General features: G+C 47.1%; 2 protein-coding genes across 9 annotated transcripts in view; one reads left to right on the top strand and one right to left on the bottom strand.

Moving 5' to 3' along the window:
- Positions 1-416: 416 nt before the first annotated feature.
- Positions 417-4,048, top strand: BRD3OS (BRD3 opposite strand). The gene is made up of 2 exons (XM_088065995.1): positions 417-497; positions 928-4,048. The coding sequence occupies exon 2, from the start codon at positions 1,309-1,311 to the stop codon at positions 1,576-1,578; it is 270 nt and encodes an 89-aa protein (XP_087922121.1). The 5' UTR covers positions 417-497; positions 928-1,308; the 3' UTR covers positions 1,579-4,048.
- A 1,503-nt stretch (positions 4,049-5,551) lies between these two features.
- Positions 5,552-18,691, bottom strand: part of BRD3 (bromodomain containing 3) — a 39,051-nt gene continuing 25,911 nt past the window's right edge. For all 8 annotated transcript variants that reach the window (XM_088065708.1, XM_088065702.1, XM_088065705.1 and 5 more), the window contains 6 exons: positions 14,869-14,997; positions 14,305-14,496; positions 13,731-13,966; positions 12,939-13,231; positions 11,025-11,153; positions 5,552-10,493 (listed from right to left, as the gene is read on the bottom strand). In XM_088065708.1, coding sequence (XP_087921834.1) covers positions 10,378-10,493; positions 11,025-11,153; positions 12,939-13,231; positions 13,731-13,966; positions 14,305-14,496; positions 14,869-14,997 — 1,095 coding nt within the window. In that variant the 3' untranslated portion in view covers positions 5,552-10,377. The remainder of the gene's footprint in view (positions 10,494-11,024; positions 11,154-12,938; positions 13,232-13,730; positions 13,967-14,304; positions 14,497-14,868; positions 14,998-18,691) is intronic.

Below are 18,691 nucleotides of genomic sequence, written 5' to 3'. Positions count from 1 at the left end.
GCACACGCTGGACTGAGCGTCCCTTTAAAACACCGCGCATCCAGTGCTGGGTGACAGCACCCTCGCACCCACTGGGCTTCACTGCCATCCCCGGACCCACACATCCGCCTCGGGGTGTCCCACTGCCATCCCCGGACCCACACATCCACCTCGGGGTGTCCCACTGCCATCCCCGGACCCACACATCCACCTCGGGGTGTCCCCCTGCCATCCCCGGACCCACACATCCACCTCGGGGTATCCCACTGCCATCCCCGGACCCACACATCCACCTCGGGGTGTCCCCCCGGACTCCCACACCCCACTGGGGGTGTCCCCCTGCCATCCCCACGCACCCACCCGATCTCTCCCATGCCCTGGGCCCGTCGTTGCCGCCCTCCCCGGTGCCCCCGCCCCGGCCGTGGCTCCTCCCGGGCGCATCACGGCGGGCGGAGCCTCCGCGGCCGCTCCGCCGAGCCCAGCGGAGCCGGGCCGGGCCGGGCCGGGCTCGCAGCACGGTGGGGCTGGGGCGGCGAGCGGGGGGCGCAGGGGAACCTCGGGGGGAGGCGTGGGAAGGGCGGTGCGGGATCCCCGCTCGGGGAGGACGGGGCCGGGGACCGCGGGACAGCCGCGGGGGCCGCGGAGGGTGCGCGGTGCCGCTGGAAGGGTCGGGGGGCGGGCGGGAGGGGGGGACACGGGAAGGGGGACCGGCAGGGCGGGGATCCCCTCCGCCAGCCCGTGGGGTGACCCTGCCGTGCCCCGCGGGTGCCGCCGGGAGGTGCCGGGCCCCCGACCCCGCTCGGGTACCACCAGCAGGGCCGAGCAGCATCTTCTCCTGCATCCCTGGGCACGTGACGTGCCGGGCTCCCGGCCGAGGCCATGCACGGGCCTGGGCACCGCTGAACTCCGGCCTCTGACCTCCCCACGCCTTCTGGGTCCCTTCTCCAGGGAATTGGGCTCCTCCAGACCCGCTCAGCCTGTCCTGCCTGGCCGCAGATCCGCCGCTCGCACCCGTGGAGATGCTTCGTGCGCTGTCAACAAACGGCACGTGTGGGCCCTTGCCAGCGTGGAACACGCAGCAGTAACACCGCTGGATAAGCTCTCAGAAGTCCTGCCGTGGTTTTTAAGCAAGGCCGAGCTGCCTGCTGTGATTTTAGGGCCCTGCTCCCTGTCCTGAGTGGTGCCAGCAGCTCGTGGATCCCAAGAGCTGTCCCCTGGGATGTTCTCCCTTGAGCTCCGAGCAGCAGCCATCGACCTGGACAGACCCAGCGGGGTTTATTTCGGAATTGCTGGGAAGGAGCTCCTGTTGGTGGAGCTCTCCTCGGGCAGATGAGTGACACGGTGATGAACGGGAGGGTGCCCCTGCCCGAGAAAGCCTTGTCCGAGGGCTACGCCCGCCTGAGGTACAGGGACACCTCTCTGCTCATCTGGCAGCAGCAGCAGCAGAAACTGGAGTCAGCTCCCCCCAACACCTACCTGAGCCGCAGCAGGAGCATGTGGTACTCGCAGTACGGCAACGAAGCCATCCTGGTGCGGGACAAAAACAAGCTGGATGTCTCCAGGGACACGGGGCAGTCCAAGTTTTGTGCTATTATGTAATTCCCCACAGGAATTCACGAGTGGAGAGGAAGCAGAGCTGGGGGAGGTGGGTGTGCACCACCCTCTCACAGCCCTTCACAGGAAACAGCGTTTCCAGGAGAGGCCGGGAAAGGCTGAAGTTTGATTGTTTCTGTTTGATTTTGCTGTTTATGGACTCCCATTCTGCACGGCACTGAGTGTGTACAACAAACCTCTTGCTGGGGAGCTCTCAAGCCTGTTGCTGCCCAGCATCTTGGCAGGGGCTGTGCTGGACCATGTGTTGCTTGTAAGTGGCTCGTGTGCCCTGAGAAACACCCACTGACACTTGGGCAGCAGCCCCAGCCACCCTTACTGGCCAGTCCTGGTGCATTTCCAGAGCTCTGGGAATGCTGGTGGGACAGAGGCGAGTACAGATCTCTTCCCATCAAGGCTGTGGTTTCAAGAAGTTTATCTCCAAAATCATCTGGCCGTTACTTGTTCTGTTTGCCCTGTCTTCCTTTAATTCCTGCTCTGACGTGGTCTCTTCCAGCTGGGGAATGGAAAGGTTTATTGTGGGAACAGGGAGAGAATGTGTTGAGAATTTAATCTGAGCCTTCAAAACACCTGGTAGGAAAGGTGTGCTGGAGTTTCATGCAAAGCAAAGGGCCTTCTCTGACCCCACAGTGCGGGATCATGGAAATAACGGGAGTTGTGGAGTCAGGGGAGCTGACTCCTTTCAGGCAGATCCCTGGCCCAGCTTCAGGAACAGATCCTCCAGTGAACCACCTGAAAGGGAGGGACAGGCCCAGGAAAGCAACAGCAAGAAACCCCTGTAAATACAGACATATCCTAAAGGACACAAGGAAACTCCTACACAGCACAGACCCGCTCCTGAGACAGGGTACAGAAGGAAAGAGGCCACTGGAGTTTGCTTTGCCTTCAAGTTTTAATGCATGCAGTAGCTTGGAAGGGTTTGACTTCTAGTTCAGGTTGGATTGTAGGTTTGGTGCATGTATTTTAGAAGTGTCTGGGATTGTTTTGATTAACTGGAGGATTTTAGGAGGGAAAAACATGGCCTTGCTTGGGCATAGAGGCTGCTGCTTTCAGGTTTAAGTTTCTGCTGAATCCTGACTTGCTCAAGGCAAAATCACACTGAGAAACTCAGCCCAGCAAGCACCTGAATCTTTGTTAAAAACAAAACTACCACTTCCAGGGGTGCAAATGATGTGCCCAGGGTTCAGCATCAAAGTTCTTCTTCAGGGTTCTGCCCTTTCTGTCCTGCCTAGGCCATGTGTCCAACCCAGCAGTGCCTGGGCACAGGCTTAGCTCCAGGCAAATCAGTATTTGATGTCAGCTTCAGGATGGATTATTTACCTGCCTATTATTAGGCACAGTCATTACTTCTGTTCTATTTATCTAAAACCTCCCTTGCATTTTTTTTTCAAGCACTTTATTTATTTAATTTTTTTAAAAAAATACATTGAAGAATCTCTTCCTCCTCTCCCGTGTGGGTGAAATGCTACAACAAACACACAGACACTCAACCTTGCTGAACTCGATGTAGTGAGCAGAACACACCTATTCTAGAGTGAAATCATAGAGGTTTGGTGTACTCAGCCCTGCTCCATAGCACTGCAAACAATAGGCAGCTCGTTGTTTTTTAAAAGCACTATTTCTGCATGTGTTGGTGTTTGATACCTTGTGTGTGTGCTCATAGATTTAAACCTGCTGGACCTCGCTGCTTTGCACTGCTCTGCACACAAATAACCCTCTTGGTTTTGTCAGGACCAGCTCTGGAGGAGAAACAATTCAGTGAATAAATGTTTTTCAGCCGGGTGAAAGCGTTCAATGAGATTCACAAACCCAGCGAGGCTCGGGAAGGTGCCGGGGGAGCATTGCCAGGGATGTGTGACCCACCTGGGCCTCCAGGTCTTGGCTGAGTGAACAGGAGATTATTTGTTCAAACAGGCAGGAGGCTGTGCCCAGAGCTCCCCTGGGAACTGCAGGTGGATACACCTGGAGAAGCAGGAGAGGTGGGTTCCAGGCCAGCCCTGGGGAGCACGTGAACTCTGGGAGTTTAAGGAACAGCACATCCCCAGACCAGCTGTTCATTTTCTTTTCTTATAGAAAAAAGTAATCCAACACTTATTTTCTTTTGAATTTCAGTAAGGAAGATGCTTATTTTGGGTATAATCAGTCTCTTTTTGTTAACGTGGCTGGTAAACCAAAATTCAGTTATTTTGCAGAGTGTTAATTGGACTATACAAGACTAAACCCGTAAGAATGTGCATAAATTCTTTCAGGATGGAGGCTGGATGTGACAGTGCAGGAAGAAGAGGATGAGTTGTCCTTCCATCTCTGTGAATGTGACTGTAGTTTTCCATTTCTGTGTGTCACTGGTCACAGCAGGGTTGTGGAGTGGCTGCTGTGGCTGTGAGCCAGCTGTGTGATGCACTTGTTTAAACACTGTTGTAGCCTCTTTGATAAAGTGCATTAAAATGATTTGAATGCAGCTTTTTGAGCGTCTCTTTTTCCCCTGCATGTCCTCTGGCACAGGTGACAGCTTCTGGCATTCCCCACTTGGGAGGGAGGAATTCCCTCAGTTACTGGTGGGGCTCCCAAGCCACACCTCTGCACTGGGAGCTGCAGGGGAGACTCCTCCAGCTCCCCAAGACCAGCAGCATTCTCAGGATAAGGAAAACCTCAAGATGTCACACTGATTCAGGGAATTAAACTGGAAAAGACCTCGGAGATTCTCACATCCAGCCTGTGACCAATCCCCACTTTGTCACTGGAGCACCGAGTGCCACATCCAGGCCTTTCTTGGACACCTCCAGGGAGGGGAACTCCAAACCTCCCTGGGCAGCCCCTGCCAATGCCTGACAACCCTTTCTGCAAAGGAATTGCTCCTCATGTCCAACCTGAACCACCCCTGATGCAGCTTGAGGCTGTTCCCTCCTGTCCTGGCAGAGACCAAACCCCACCTCACACCTGAGCCCCCTCAGCTGCTCAGCTCCTCACAGGACACTTTCCAGAGCCTTCCCCAGCTCTGCTCCCTTCTCTGGACTCATTCCAGCCCCTCTCACAGACCTGGCCCCAGGATTCAAGGCGTGACCAGTGAGATTTGAACCTCAATCATGTCCTGTGTGTCCTCAACCTCCTCCCAGCCTGCAGAAAAAGCTCTGCTTGCTGCCCCTAGAAATAACTCACCTGTCAATGCTAAAGAAACATCCTCACTTGCCTCACAGGAGATTGTTTCGGTTGAACAGCCCTGTGGGAGTGTCACTGGTACAAGAGCAGAATGAAAGAGGTTTGCTGAAGCCTTGGAGATGCTGGCTTGGAAAGGCAGTGAGCAGGAACAGGGTTAGGGAAAGATTAACCCCGGCTGCAGTAACCCCACCTGACACAAACCAAACAGCAAAACCAACCCAAACCCTCCCCCATAACCAAAATAGATCCTGGCCCCCACACAGCAATGCCAGGACTCTGCTGGCACAGGGACCAGCTGCTCTAGGCCCCCCCCTTTCCAAGCTGGGCCCTCAGGTCACCCTGAGCTCCCAGAGCCAGCCCTGGCTGCTGGAGCAGGTGACAAAGTTCCTCTGCTTGTCCTGGTGGCTTCAGCAGCAAACCTGGGTGAAATCTCATCTCCCTTCAGCCCAGCTTACCTCAACCAGGAGCAATTCTCACTGAATTTAAGCCCCTGCAGACTGTAGGATACTGAGAAGAGTTCAAGCCCTTCCTTGGCTGCCCTGGGACATGGGAGCATGAATTTCCCTCACCCAAAAAAGAGGATTTAAAGCAGTTTTATTCCAGGCCACGCCAGAGGCTGCCCCTACTCTGAAGGCAGTCGGCCCTTTGGGTGTGCTGTTCCCAAAACAACTTCCAAATTATTCCAGGACTCGTGGCACTAGGATTCAATATCCTGATGTTTGGCTCCTGGCACTGCTCAGTCCAGGTTTGAGTGCCACACCTGGAAAAGATGAGGGGAGGGGAAAACATGGGATCAAACCGCACACACCAAACAATTTTTCTTTTTATTATGAAAACAAAATGAATGCCCCAGCACCAGGGTCTGTGATTACCAGTAACATCAAAGATTACTTTCTAAGTATTTTTTTTTTTTTTTAAATTCTATTTCATTTGAGGCCAGCAATTTGCAATAAACAAGCTAAACTACTTACATTGACTCATTTCTTTTCAATAACTGACATTTACGGGAATATACTAGAAATGGCACTAAAAAGTTTTAAGAAAAAGAGTTACGGTAAATTTGCATGCACATCATACAGAAAAGTAACAATTTCTTTTTTTTTCTTTTTAAATATTAAAAAAACCCCAAAATAACAAAACAAAAAATACAACAACAGATCTTTCTGGATTGGTTATGCCAGTATCAGGGCAGTGTTCTAAGTGTCCTGTGTCAAATCCTAGCTGGTGGTTTAGTTTATTTTTTTAAAAATGACATTTTAAAAAGATATGCAAATACCATTTTCTTTACAAAATGCAGCTCAAGCAAGATAATGCTGCTGTGTAAGGAATCCTAAATTTCTCTTTACTGATGCAGAGCCTGCCCACAGTTAGCCCTAGTGGTAACTGCTCATGGTTTAGAAGAGACTGAGAATTTAAAATCCAGTACTAAAAAGATTGTGGTTTGTCTTTTTCATGCCCCAATCCCTTCCCCTCAGCTCCAACCCTAGCTTTAAAAAAATAAAATCATTCCTTTCAAAACAAGGAAAAAAAGCCAAAATTAAAAACTGGTCTACAAGTCCCCAAAGCAGAGAATGAACTGGGATAGGTAACTGCAGTCTGTTTCCACCACATAGAGAACAGGGAAGAGAGCTCAGGGGGAACTCAGCTGTGCATTCCCACACACAGAAATGACATTTTGTGTGTGTTTTGGGGTCACCACCCTCCCAGCAGTGACACAGCCCTGAACCATCACTCCTACACTTACAGACCCTGGAGGCAGGCAAGGTTCAAACCACGTCAGTACAAAAATTGAAATGATTTTGTTGTGTAGACGACACATTTGGTGTGCAGAGAGCTGAGAGATTCCTTCGGTCGCTGGGATGGGGATCTCCCTCTGGTCCCACTGAGCCACGAGACAGGCTGAGTTTACAATCAGAGAAAAGGTTCACAAAGTTTTTAAAAGGTGCAGTAATGCTGGTTGATTGAGAAAGGTCTGGTCAGATATTTTGTCAAAACAGGAATTCATCTGAAAAAGCAGTTTCAATAAAACTCTGTGTGTATGCATACATATGAAATCATACTGATTTCAGTGAAGTTTCCCCTGGAAAACAAAGTTAAACTTTGTTCATTCAAGAAAAATTCTACCATAAAAATTTTAATTTTTTCTTTTTTTTTTTTTTTATTCTTAAGTTTAAAAATGTTCTTTCAAACGTTGTGTGTTTGATTGTTTCCAAGTTATTTTGTGACATCTGGACTGACGTGTCATGCAATAAAACCCAGTTAAATAAATGCTCTGTTGGTTCAGTTCCCAACTCATTTAGGACTGCTGCTACTTACTCTGGACTGGAAACATCTTTTCTTTCCTGGAGGAACTCAGGATGTACAAGAGGCACCCCCATGGACATGGTGGGGATAACAAGCACTATAAATAAGCTGGGAATGGAAAAATAGAAGGACAACATTTGGAAGTGAGGAGTCACCAAATTCTTCCCTCAGTCATGCCAAAATGGATTTCTCCTTGCTCCATTTTGTTGGGAACACCTCGCTTTCCATGCAAAGGTTCCCAGTAAGTGGAAGCCCAAGTTGCAGCTGGTGGATCAAAGATGTGCAGAAGGTTCTTCCCATGCTGTGGTGGCCTTGGCAGGTTGTTTTCCTTGAAAATGCCCAGGCTGGGATTCTTCTCCAGCTCAAACAGGGATCCTCCTCCAGTGCTGAGCCAGCCTCAGGCCAGGCCTCTGCCCATCACTTCACACGTGGTTCTCAACCCTCCGGCTCCAAATTTCCCAACTCATTTTGGTAGGACAGCCCCGTGGTGCCTTGAGGGACATCTGTATGTTCCAGGGGCTGTTCCTGATGTCAGAGGATGGTGATGGAGCTGAAATTCCCAGGTTTTTTGTGGCAGTGATGCTGTCACCTCCAGTTTGTCCTCCCCACGGAAGCCACCACCACAGCTCAGGGTCAAGCACACAGGAAAAGGTCCCAGGAAGGGAAAACTGGGAGTTTGTTTATCCAAATGCCATGGCAGTGAATTGGTTGCAATTATTCCTCAAAATATTCCTTGGTTTTGATCATTCAAGTGACAGGCAACAGGAGAAACACAGGTGAAATGCAACCCCATTAAAAAGAAATCCAAGCTCTTAATTAGGTAAATATTACATTTCCTCATAGTAAATTCTGGAAATATATTACCAGGGATATGTCTGGGGGAAGGTTTTGTAAGGGAAAAAAATCAGAACTGAACTCCATTGTTAATAAAACAGAAAAATCATGAATTTCAGTAAAAATCAGATTTTTTTTCTTCCAAATGCTGTGGGAAAGAATCTCTGGTCTCCAGCAGATTTTGAGAGGCAGATGCTCAAGTGTCCCGCAAATCACCCTTTCCTGATGGGCAGTGGGTGACTGGCACTGAGCATGGATGCAGCTGGAAGTGCAAACCTTGGAATGCTGAAACAGGCAGTGATTCCCAGAGCCCAGCACAGCATCTCCCAACCCCAGAGCTCCTGAGGCTGAGGGTGCAAAGGAAATCATGCACTGGCCTTGAGGAGCCTCCAGGGCCACTCACCTGCAGGGAAAATAAAATCTGGAGCAATTTGCACCACTGGGAGAGCACAGGAAGGTGAATTTTAGGGCTACCCCAACAAGAGAGAGGCAGTTTTAGGGGCTGGTGCTGGAGATGGGAAGACAGAACTTTTTGTTAAACTCTGTATATTTTTTTTTTCTTTACAATCAAAAGAATTTACAAGAAAACTTCTGCCCCTCAGAATACAAATTTGATATAATTATAGAACTGGTGTTTTCCTAAAATTGCATTAGAAAAGGATAAAACCCCCCATTTTTCTACCAAAAAAAAAAAAAAAGGGGGGGAAAAAGAGACCACTGAGAGAATAAAGTGTATTGAAGTGTATGTCTCCAAAATCTGTACAAAACAGGAAAAAAGGGGTCTGGGGTGAAAAGAAGAGGAAAAAAACAAATCTAAAAATGAACACACCAAACATGACAGAGCACCAGATACACAACAGACTGGACTGTAGCACCTGTAGGTAGAAAGTCCAAGGTATATAAATAAAGTAGTGAATTTTTATTTGCTGTGTTGTTGGTTGTTTTTTTTTTTAATCTGGTTCAGACCTCATTAAAAGTCTGCCAGTCTGCTGGCCTGCAGAACCCCAGCTTTGCTTTTGTTAGGTTTTATTACATTTTAAATGACCAATGGTGTTTAATAAATAAAGTCATGGTATATACATGAAATTAGGGACACTAAAACCAGGGTGTATTGCAGCAGTGCAGGTCAAAATGTTAGGCTGGACTGAAAAAAATAGCAAGCTTTAAAAAAAATTTGCTTTTTTTTTTTTTTTTTCCTTCTCCCTCCCCTCTTTCTTCTTTTCATTGAGGTAAAAGATTGCAGTGCCTGGAAGTTGAACCCTGCCTGACACAGCAGGAGCATCCCCTTTCTAGGAGCTCACTACCAGAATGATGAGAAGGGAGAAAACCAAAGCAAACTCAAAAGCAAAAAGCCCAAACACACACAAAATCCCTCTCCACTTCCCCTGCCAGCTCAGCCTCAGCTGGAGCTCAAGTGCTGCTTTATTTTAAGCCCAGACTGAAGTGTTTGTCTTGGAGAAAATCCCCAAGATGTGCCCAGTAATGGGCACATGACTTGTCCTGGTCACTGCAGGGATCACTCCAGGCTCCAGCTGACAACTTCCAGCCAAAAAAACCAAAAAACCTCTCGTCAATTCCATGAAAACTTTCATAGAGAGTGCCCATTTCCTGGAAATTATCTATTTAATAGTAAAAATAACATTCCCAAGAAACTTGAGTGTGTCCCTTGCTCCCTTCTTCCCAAAGAATCCCCAGGAAAAGTGAAGCTTTTGAGTGGAAAACCAAGAAATGCAACCACCTCTATTGTTCATGTGCTTTAAAGTTAAATTCATGCTTCAAGACCTTCCTGAACAGGTGCCTATGCCTCTACCAAGATTAAAAAAAAGCATGTTAGCAATTCATAGCATATGAGAATTTTTTTGCTTTTTTTTTTTTTTTGTTTTTATGTAAAAAGATGATAGCATCTGACATTTTCATCACACTGTAGACTTGGAGATTAAGAATACTAGTGCTAATAACAAATACACCAACTAGTTCAAAAGCTAACATCTTTCAGATACAGTACCATTTTACAGAGATTTCTTTAAAAAAAGATGGTTTTTACCTTGTGTGAGCCAGGCAGGCTTATTAAAAGAGAATATTCTGGGGAAAGGGAAGGGCTGGGAGGGAAATGTACTACAAACCTTGCAGAATTTTCTATTTATCTCCTGCTAAGAGCTCAAAGTTCTTCCATTTTCGACCAATTTTCTCCAGATAAATGTAAATTTTAGAGACTTTATGCATAGGGAACTATTTGTCATAAAGTCTAGTCACACACACACTCTTTGACCTATTAAAAGAGAGCCCCCTCCCCCCCCCAAAAAAAAATGGAAGATACCTTTTTGTAACACCGAGTTAAAAAATAAAATATAAAAAAAGTCAGAGAAAAGAGAGAGGGGATAAAACCTGACCACCATGGCCCAAGAGCAGAGGGTTGAGGAGGGGAGGGGACACTGCAGGGCAGGGGAGGGAGGTGGGGGTGTCCGTTTGGGGGTTGTGTCCGAGTGTCCGAGCTCATTCCGAGTCGCTGCTGTCCGAGCTGGAGCCGCTGGAGCTGCTGCTCCCGGACTCGGAGGAGCTGCTGCTGCTGAGCCGGGAGGGGCCTCCGGAGGGAGTGGAGCTGGATTTCTCTGTGGGCAACAAGGCAGGGATGTGGTTACTTGCAAGGAACTGAAACACAGAAGGGTTGCCCACAGCCTTTGTCCCCAGTTCGACACACAGGGTAGGGACTGTGGAAGTTTGGGATGCACAAAGGAGCTCTGCTGTGGGGCACTGTCACCTCTGAGGAGCACAGGAAAGCCCCCCTGTGAAAGCTTTGCTTGCACTGGGGGAACTTTCTGGAGCATCTTGAGCTACGTGGGGGTTTGGGATTTTTTAACCCCATGTGTTAGAAGCTCTGTGGTGCAGGCTGCACACCAGGTTAACGCAGGGAAGATCCTCCTCTCTCTGAAGGAGGAATTTCCTCCCAGACAGCTCCCATTTACCACCCAGGAGTTTCCACGTGGCCAGGGACCAAAGCAGCCCCACACCGTAGCTCAGTGGGGACTCTGAGGGTTTCTGTCACAGAGACAAACCCAAGACAGAGGTTTTGACCCTGTGATAAAGTCTGTCCACTTTCACATAAACAGGGTGCTGCTTTCACATAAACCCAAAGCTATTACCTTTCTTTGCAGGCTTCTTGTTGTTGTTTAGCTGCCCACTGACATCCTGTAACCGTTTTTCTAGTTCTTTCTTCTTTTCCTGAGCTAACTCTTCTTTTGACTTTGCTGCTTGCTTTTTCCCACTGGCAGCTGTGGGAGAGGAACGCAGAGTTTCTGAAAGTGCAGGGATGCAGGGGGAAAGAGTGGACATCACTATTTTACAGGGCATGTACATCTGTGTGCACACTCTGCAGTGCCACTGCCAAGATCCAGTGCTCACACAGCAACTACACATCCCAGAGAGAAGGCAACACCTGAAGTTGCCTTGCTCATCAAATCACCACCATCCTGTAACATGCAATTTTTTAAGAGAGATCTTCTGGAAAGTATTTTAGAAGATAGAAATATCCATGTAATAACCTTGTCATTACAGGTTACTTACCAGCCAGTTATATGGTCAATAATTACAGATTTGTAATTACAGAATTGTTACATGGGTTTTCTGCCCTGTAAAATAAAGTGTCCCATTAAAGGTTGTCAGGAGTAAAGCATCTGCCATTAAAACTTCTGATCTCCTCACGCAAGAATCTACCTGTGGTTTATGTTGCTCTAAATAGAAAACAAAACAAAGGTAAATTAAAAACCAACTGAGGCAAAGGCTGGCAGACAACAGGAATGTAACTGCATCAGGATGGAAAGGGTGAAAAGGACCAGTAACACTCACATTGCCAAAGAAAGGAAATATTCCTCCAAAGGAGGAGTAATTGAACACAGGTGTTGGCTAGGATTGGAAGCACGAGACAGGAGCCAGATATTTTGCCTGATCCAGCAAGGAAGTAACTATATTTCTGTGAGCTGTTTTAAAAAAATCATTTAAAAAAACACAAAAAGAAATCTGGAAAGCACAATCCTAAGAGGGAACACTAAGTACAGGAGTCCAGAGAAGCTCAGGCATGCCAGGCTCACAGGGTGAGGGTATCTGAGGTTATTCTGTGTTACTCTATGCCCTGGTTCCAAAATTGAAGGATGCTTCCTGTTCCTAAGCACTCTGGAAAATCCTTTCCTGAGCTATGCCAACAGTGAAAGATTTAGGGGAAAAAAAAAATAAAGCAAAAAGAAAGGTCAAAGTCTGCGCTTTGCTTAGGCCTTCCTGAAAATCCTGTGAGGAAGAAATGAAGATGCTCTGCAAGAGCAAGGAGTAGCTTTTGTGTCAATCTTAAAAGCAAAACTCCCTTAAACAAAGGAGCAGGAGACTTACTTCAGGGAAGTGATCCTATTGCTGTCCAGTTGGAGCTAAACTCTCAAGGGGCTGCAGAAATTCACTTTGTGGATGAGGCACAAAGTCTGTCTCACACTGAACCACACACTCAGCAGCAGATTGACATTCACCCTCTGAACTGACAGAGGGTGAGGGCAATGTGGTGATCAGGACACACAGAAAGAGCAGTTTTGGGGTGAATACACAACTCAGACACGCTCAGAATCCACAGGTAACCACGTAACCTTGTGCAAATCTCATTTATTGCCTTGGTGGTTTGGATCCCAACCATATTTTTTGTTTCCTTCCTAATTAGATGCTAAACTATTCAGGACAAGAAACTGATCCTTCCAGATATGTGCACGTAACACCTGACACAATGAGACTGAAACCTTTACAGGGCCTTCCAGAGCCTGGGTAAGTAATAAAGGCATCCCACAGGTCTTGCAGAGGAACACATTGGCTCTCCAGGTCTCTGCAGCAGGACACCATGGGAAGAAAGAACAGAGAAAAAACAGGAAGTTTCTGTACATTTCCTTGGGAGAAAAGAATCTCTAAAAATTCCTGCCATCATATACCCAACAGGTGGATAATAGAATCTCAATACACATGCCCTGACTCCAAAGCTGAGCCCAAGAGCTGCTGGGGGGAACACATGCCCCGGGAGGGTAACTTACAAAACGGTTTCCTTTGTTTTTTCTGTAAACAAGATTTCACGTATCTCTCCAGTTCTCGTAATGTTGTGGGCTTCAAGGTTTCAAAATCTATTTCAATCTCATCGGGATTGGAGTCTCTGAGGGAAGGTTCCCGGGACTGGATGATGTGAACCACCCTGCCCAGCTTCTCCCCAGGCAGGCGGTTGATGTCCAGGCTGAGCTGTCGTTTCTCATCATAGGTCATGGGCAGCCCTTCCTCCTCCTCATCCGAGTCATAGGTTGCAGATGCTTGTTTGCCTCCTTTCTTGGGCTGCCTGGAGAGGTTGTCAAGCATGAAAACATTCATGGGGACACAGCAATGAATTCTATTTTTTTCCCCTCAGCTCCCTTGTAACAAACATCCCCATGCTCTTGGCTTTGAAGCTCTGGTCAGATGGCTGGAACAGCACCACAAGTGTTGAAAATGTTCAGCAGCCTGAGATCAGCTGTTGTGTTCCTATTATATTTTAGCCCTGTGAAGTGTGACAACGAGCCCAAGTAGCAGCAGGGGGGCAGCCATGAAATAGCACATTCTTGGTGGCTGCACAAAAGACAACCCCAAAACCTTATCTGAGAGCAATCAGGCAGGGATTCAAAGAGCTGGACAGTGAAAACACCATGGTTCCACTGCCAGCTCCAAGTTAAAGACTCCCTGGAGTAGTCTGGGAATGGGAACATTATTCAGCAGCAAATTAACAATTACTGAGCTTCCCCAGGAATTAAGGACAGAGCTGGAAGCTCTTGGCTCTCCCCTCAAGGCACCTTGGCTCTCACCTGTTAGCTGTGGTTGTGCTGTTCGCTTTCTTAGCTGGGGCTTTCTTCTGTTGCGTTTGTTTTGGTGGTTGAGCCACCTTGGGTTTCTTCTCCTCCTCAGCTTTAACTTTGTGCTTTTCTTTTTCCTTCTCTTTATCTTTCTTTTTCTTCTCTTTCTCCTTCTTCTCTTTTTTTTTCTTTGGTTTGTTCACTGGCGCTTGGGACAGTGCAGCCAGCTGCTCATGGACGGCTTTCAGCTGGGGGGAAACAGGAAAAAATCATCAAGGCAAGGTAACCTCTGCCTCCACAAACCCTTCCCTCTACATCCCAAGGTGTAAGGATATTCTGAATCCAAAAACCAAGCAGTTCATACTCTGGGATCCCAGAAGGAAGGAGAGTGTGAGCACGGAGAAAAATGATCTTAAAGAAAATTACTGTTACATCAAACATGCACTGATTGCACACCTGAATGCTTTTCTCCTTAGACTGGGAACGTTTCCCTGCATACCAAAGCCTAGGTGGGATTTTTCAGGACACAATTCCTGCTGCTGTGCTCTGTCTAATGCATGGACACACAGCTGGGATGGTGCAGTACCTGCTCCTGGAGCTCAGCCAGCCGAGTCGCCCGCTCCTCCTCAGAGTCAGAGCTGTCAGAATCGGAGGAGCTCTCCTCGCTGCTGTGGCTGCTCTCTGTGCTTTTGCTCACCACTGGGGCTGTTGGGGGAGGTGGAGTGGGGGCCTCTGCAGGCTCATCGGGCATTTTTGCAAACCTCATCTCAAAGACATCCTGCAAAAAGGAGGAAAATTGGTGACAAAAGGAGCCTCGGCCACAAACAGTTCACTCTGGTCTCTTAAATACATCAGGGGCAGGGTCTTTGTGAACTACAAGTACATAATAATATACAGAATATGGTCACCCATCTGGAAAGCCCAAGAAAATTCTCCAATTCATTTAAAACCAAGGATTGTAATATTTTAGGAGCTGAATGTGGCATTGTGCCCATGCCATGTTAAGAGCACAACTGTCCTGCAGAGAGCATGAGGCTCTTCCCAAAGGCTGGAGGAATCTCTCTTGGTGCCAAGAGCAGATCCACACCTGGACCACACCTTGTACCTGAACTAAAAACACTCTGGAAGATACATTTGCCAACACCTTTACCTGAAGCTTCCTGGCCATGGCCACCACCTCGTGGTCTGGAGGATTGTACTTGTAACAATTAGAGAACATTAACCGAATATCTGCTGCAAAACCCTGTGCATCCTGGTATTCCCGACTGTCCATTTTTTTCTGCAAATAAACAAGCCAAAGGGAAAGGGGAAGGAGAAAAAAAGCCATAAGCAAAAGGCATTTGTAGCAACTGTGTGAAGGACATGAGAACCTCAGAACAGCCTCAAAAATTCCATCTAAGAGAATGAAAGTTTAATTTGGGTTATTGGTTCTTAAGTAACATTCAGAGTTTCTGCTTTATGAAACAAGCAAACAAACACCAGGCAACCAAAGAAGTTGATATTTCATAGCAGTTTAAACATTAAGATTCTAAATAGGCTTTGTTTTCTAAGTAGTAGAATGCAAATCTGTCAGGGTCCACATTCTACCAGAAAACATTTATAAATCATTAGAAAAATGGATCAGGAACTAATAGAAACAAGGATCATGGATGGAAAGGGCAAGAGTTAACAGGCAAGTTACAATTACAGGAGTACCTGAAAGTGTGTATTTCTACCTATGCTTGGATAAATTTGCCTTGTAAATCTGAAAGGGCAGAAAAGATCACAAAGATCTAACTCTGACTTCCTGCTAACAGAGCACAGGAGGCTTGCTCTGCAATTCCTACAGCAAAATAGGCATTTACAGTTAAACTATAACTCCCACTCTTAATTTAAAAGTCCAGCTGATAGAAATGGATACAGACTTCACCCTTTATGAACCTACTCATAATGTTATTTCCTAGAGGATAAATGTCAAATATTTGTACCTTGTTCCTTTCTCTTATTTTTCAGCTCTCACTTCCAGATATTTCTCTTTGCTGTTTGGGGCTCAGTGACTTGGGTTTAGAGAGCAGTTTATAGCATTCCTAGCACTTAATTGATTTTATGCATATATTACTACTATGTATAAAACCTTAGCTCCAATTACTCCTGCTGAAAGGAACTAGAAGCTAACACTAAGTTTCATTTGCATTTAAAAGACCTGAGTTTAAAGAAATTCTCTATTTGCCAAGTGCTTACAGGCTTCCCTTTTGTCTGTCTTGGGCACCTGTAACCCCAGAGAAGGGAAGGGTTGAGTGGCAGACAGGCTGGGGACGTGATGGGGACAAACATCTCCCATCCCAACAGCAGTCAGGGATGCTCAGGGTCTGTCACCTACCCCTGACACAAGCAAAATTCCCATTTTTCACAGAACTACAGATATTTCACAGCTGTGATTGACCTTCTAACTGTCTTGAAACACTGCAACCACTCCTGGAGCTGTTTTTGTGAAAAGGGCAGAATTTCACCTCCAGGGATTCAGCTTCTGAGAGACCTGATGCAGGGTGGTGACATCCCTGCTGTGCTGCAGCCAGACATCAGTCAAACTTTTGTCAGGAGACCTCATTTTCCTGTTGAATAAACCAGGAGACAGCCTGGAAGGCACAGCACAAAGGCAGAAAGGGAAATAGGTTTGTGGTGCTCCTGTCTGAATAGCCTCTCAGGCCAATTCCAAAGCAAAACATATGTTCAAACCAAAGGGCCCGTTTATTTTAAAATACATCTTACTGCATTGAAAGACCTTTTTATATTTGTTTGGCATACTCAGGGCCTGATTATTGCCTGTGAAGTACATTCCAGTGTCTGAGGCTTTGCTTTTCATCCAAACTCAACAGTTTTCTAGCCCTACAATTTTAATATGTGTATTTTTGTTTTGTTTTCTTATAAAGAATAATTAGCTTAAGAAAGAGAAGCACTTTAAATAGGTGGGCTGGAATATCTTGTAATAAATACACTTAGAGATATCCAGCTGCTTACAGAAAATAAAAGTGATTACATTTACAACTGGAAAACAGGAGACAGGCAGGGCTGGCAGAGGTACAGGCAGAACAGCCCACCCATCCTCTGTCCCACAGACAGCATCTGCCACAGCAATCTCATTTTTCCCCTCAATCAAGTGTTTAATCACCTTGACTGTTCGTAAATCTGTTTCCTCATATCTAATATGTCCTTGCTCTAAGGTAAGTCTTGTTCTGCCCACAGAGGACACAAAGGATGTCTCCTCACTTTTAAGACCCTAAACTCAGCTGCTCTGAAAATACAGCAGTTGAGGGCAGGAAAATTAAGGGGTGAGCAGAGTTACATCCCTGGAGGAAGTGCTTTATTCCTAAAGCAAACACCTTGGGGAAATCCTCTTGCACAGTGTGGTGGGTTTAGAGCTGGGTAAAATCAAGGCTTGTTGCTTGTTCACCACTGAGTGAACCAAAGGCAGAGACATCCATGTCACTACTGGGACCTGGCAGCCAGAGGATGGAGAAGGAGAAGTGCTCCAGGTCCCCCAGCACCACAGAGAGGGACAGGGATGTTCTGCAAGTGGTCCCTACCTGCCTGGGGACAGGGCAGCAGCAGCTCCAGCCTCAGTGCATCCCACTCCTCACAGAGAATTGGAGCTGCTGCCTCTCTCTCCTCACACTTCCATCCTTGCCTACTCCAAGAAGTCCTGTCTCTTGTCTCTGTGATGAAGAGAATTGAGGTGGAGATGAGCTCACAGATCCTGTCCCTTCAGCTGTTCCCATTCTCAGTCCAAGCTCCAGCACAAAATTCCAGCACATCCCTCTGCTCCTGACTGCAACAAGCTCAGCTACAGCCCCTCCATCTCACCTGTCCCTGGCACAGTCACAGCAGCCAACCTGCCTCCTCCACCACACACTGAAAAAACAACCTCCAAATCCTCCTGGAGACACCTCTGCCAGGGAAAAAAGTGCTCCTGGAGAAGGATATTCTCTGAGGAAAATCAAACCTAACATAGCCTCAGAAACAGAGACAAGATATGTTACAGCTGCAGCAATGACTGTGTTTTACTTTCTCACACAATGCCTTCCAGGTTAGTTTGGAGGCTGTTAGCTGTGTTGCTTTATCATAGCCATTGTCACTTGGGCAGAATTAAATCTAAAAACCTTTCAGAGCCACAGAGGAAGTCCCTGACACCAGAAAATGACACTGCCTGCAAATGGCAGGTTTCTGTTCCACACAGTGAACGTATTACGAGCTGCATCTCTGAGAAGTCACATCATGATCTACAGGCCAAGAGCAATGACAATAAAACACTCCATAAAAAACCAATACCAGACAGCACTTCAAACAACTTTATTAAGAAAAATACTACCATGTGGAATGAGAAACCCAGAGTCTTTAGGTGTAAAAGACTCCACTGGGTTTGCCTGTCTCAAATTTTCTCCCCTACACTAGTCAGGTACAGAGGGAGGATATCACCTGCACTTGCCAGAGAGGGGCAGAGGTGTACAATTTTAAAAGAATGAAGTTAGGACCTTAAAGAGATTTAAGTATGAGGAAATCACCAACCCAAGAAATCACAGCTTTGCACCTAGATTTTTCAGAACATAGGACAAGGATCTCTTGCAATAAGGAATCACCTAAGCACACATGGAAATACCGGTTTGAGAGTGTCAGGATTTCACTCTGTTCATCTCTCATCTTCCTGCAACCACCTAAGGATTCAACTAGCAGGCTGCAGCTGTCTCTGGAGACCCAGAGCATCCCTAGGATAGCTGCATGGCATATCAGAGTGTGACATGCTGCTCCCAGGTACCACACAGGATCTGCCAAGGAATATGACAGGACTCACAACCACAGCTGCCCTTTTGTCACCTGGGCATTCAGACAATCCTGGGCACTAGCTCAGCTGGCAGTAAAATCCTTCTGGCAATGCCAGTGAAAGCCAACAACAACATCTTCACCTCCTGTACATGAAAGTCTCCCCTCCATCAACACAG

This window comes from Pseudopodoces humilis, chromosome 22 (genome assembly GCF_049639895.1).
Source record: "Pseudopodoces humilis isolate 2021_Gansu_Grassland_sample_001 chromosome 22, ASM4963989v1, whole genome shotgun sequence".
Classification (NCBI taxonomy): domain Eukaryota; kingdom Metazoa; phylum Chordata; class Aves; order Passeriformes; family Paridae; genus Pseudopodoces; species Pseudopodoces humilis.
Note: the sequence above shows the minus strand (reverse complement) of the source record. Positions and strands in the feature narration are given on the sequence as shown.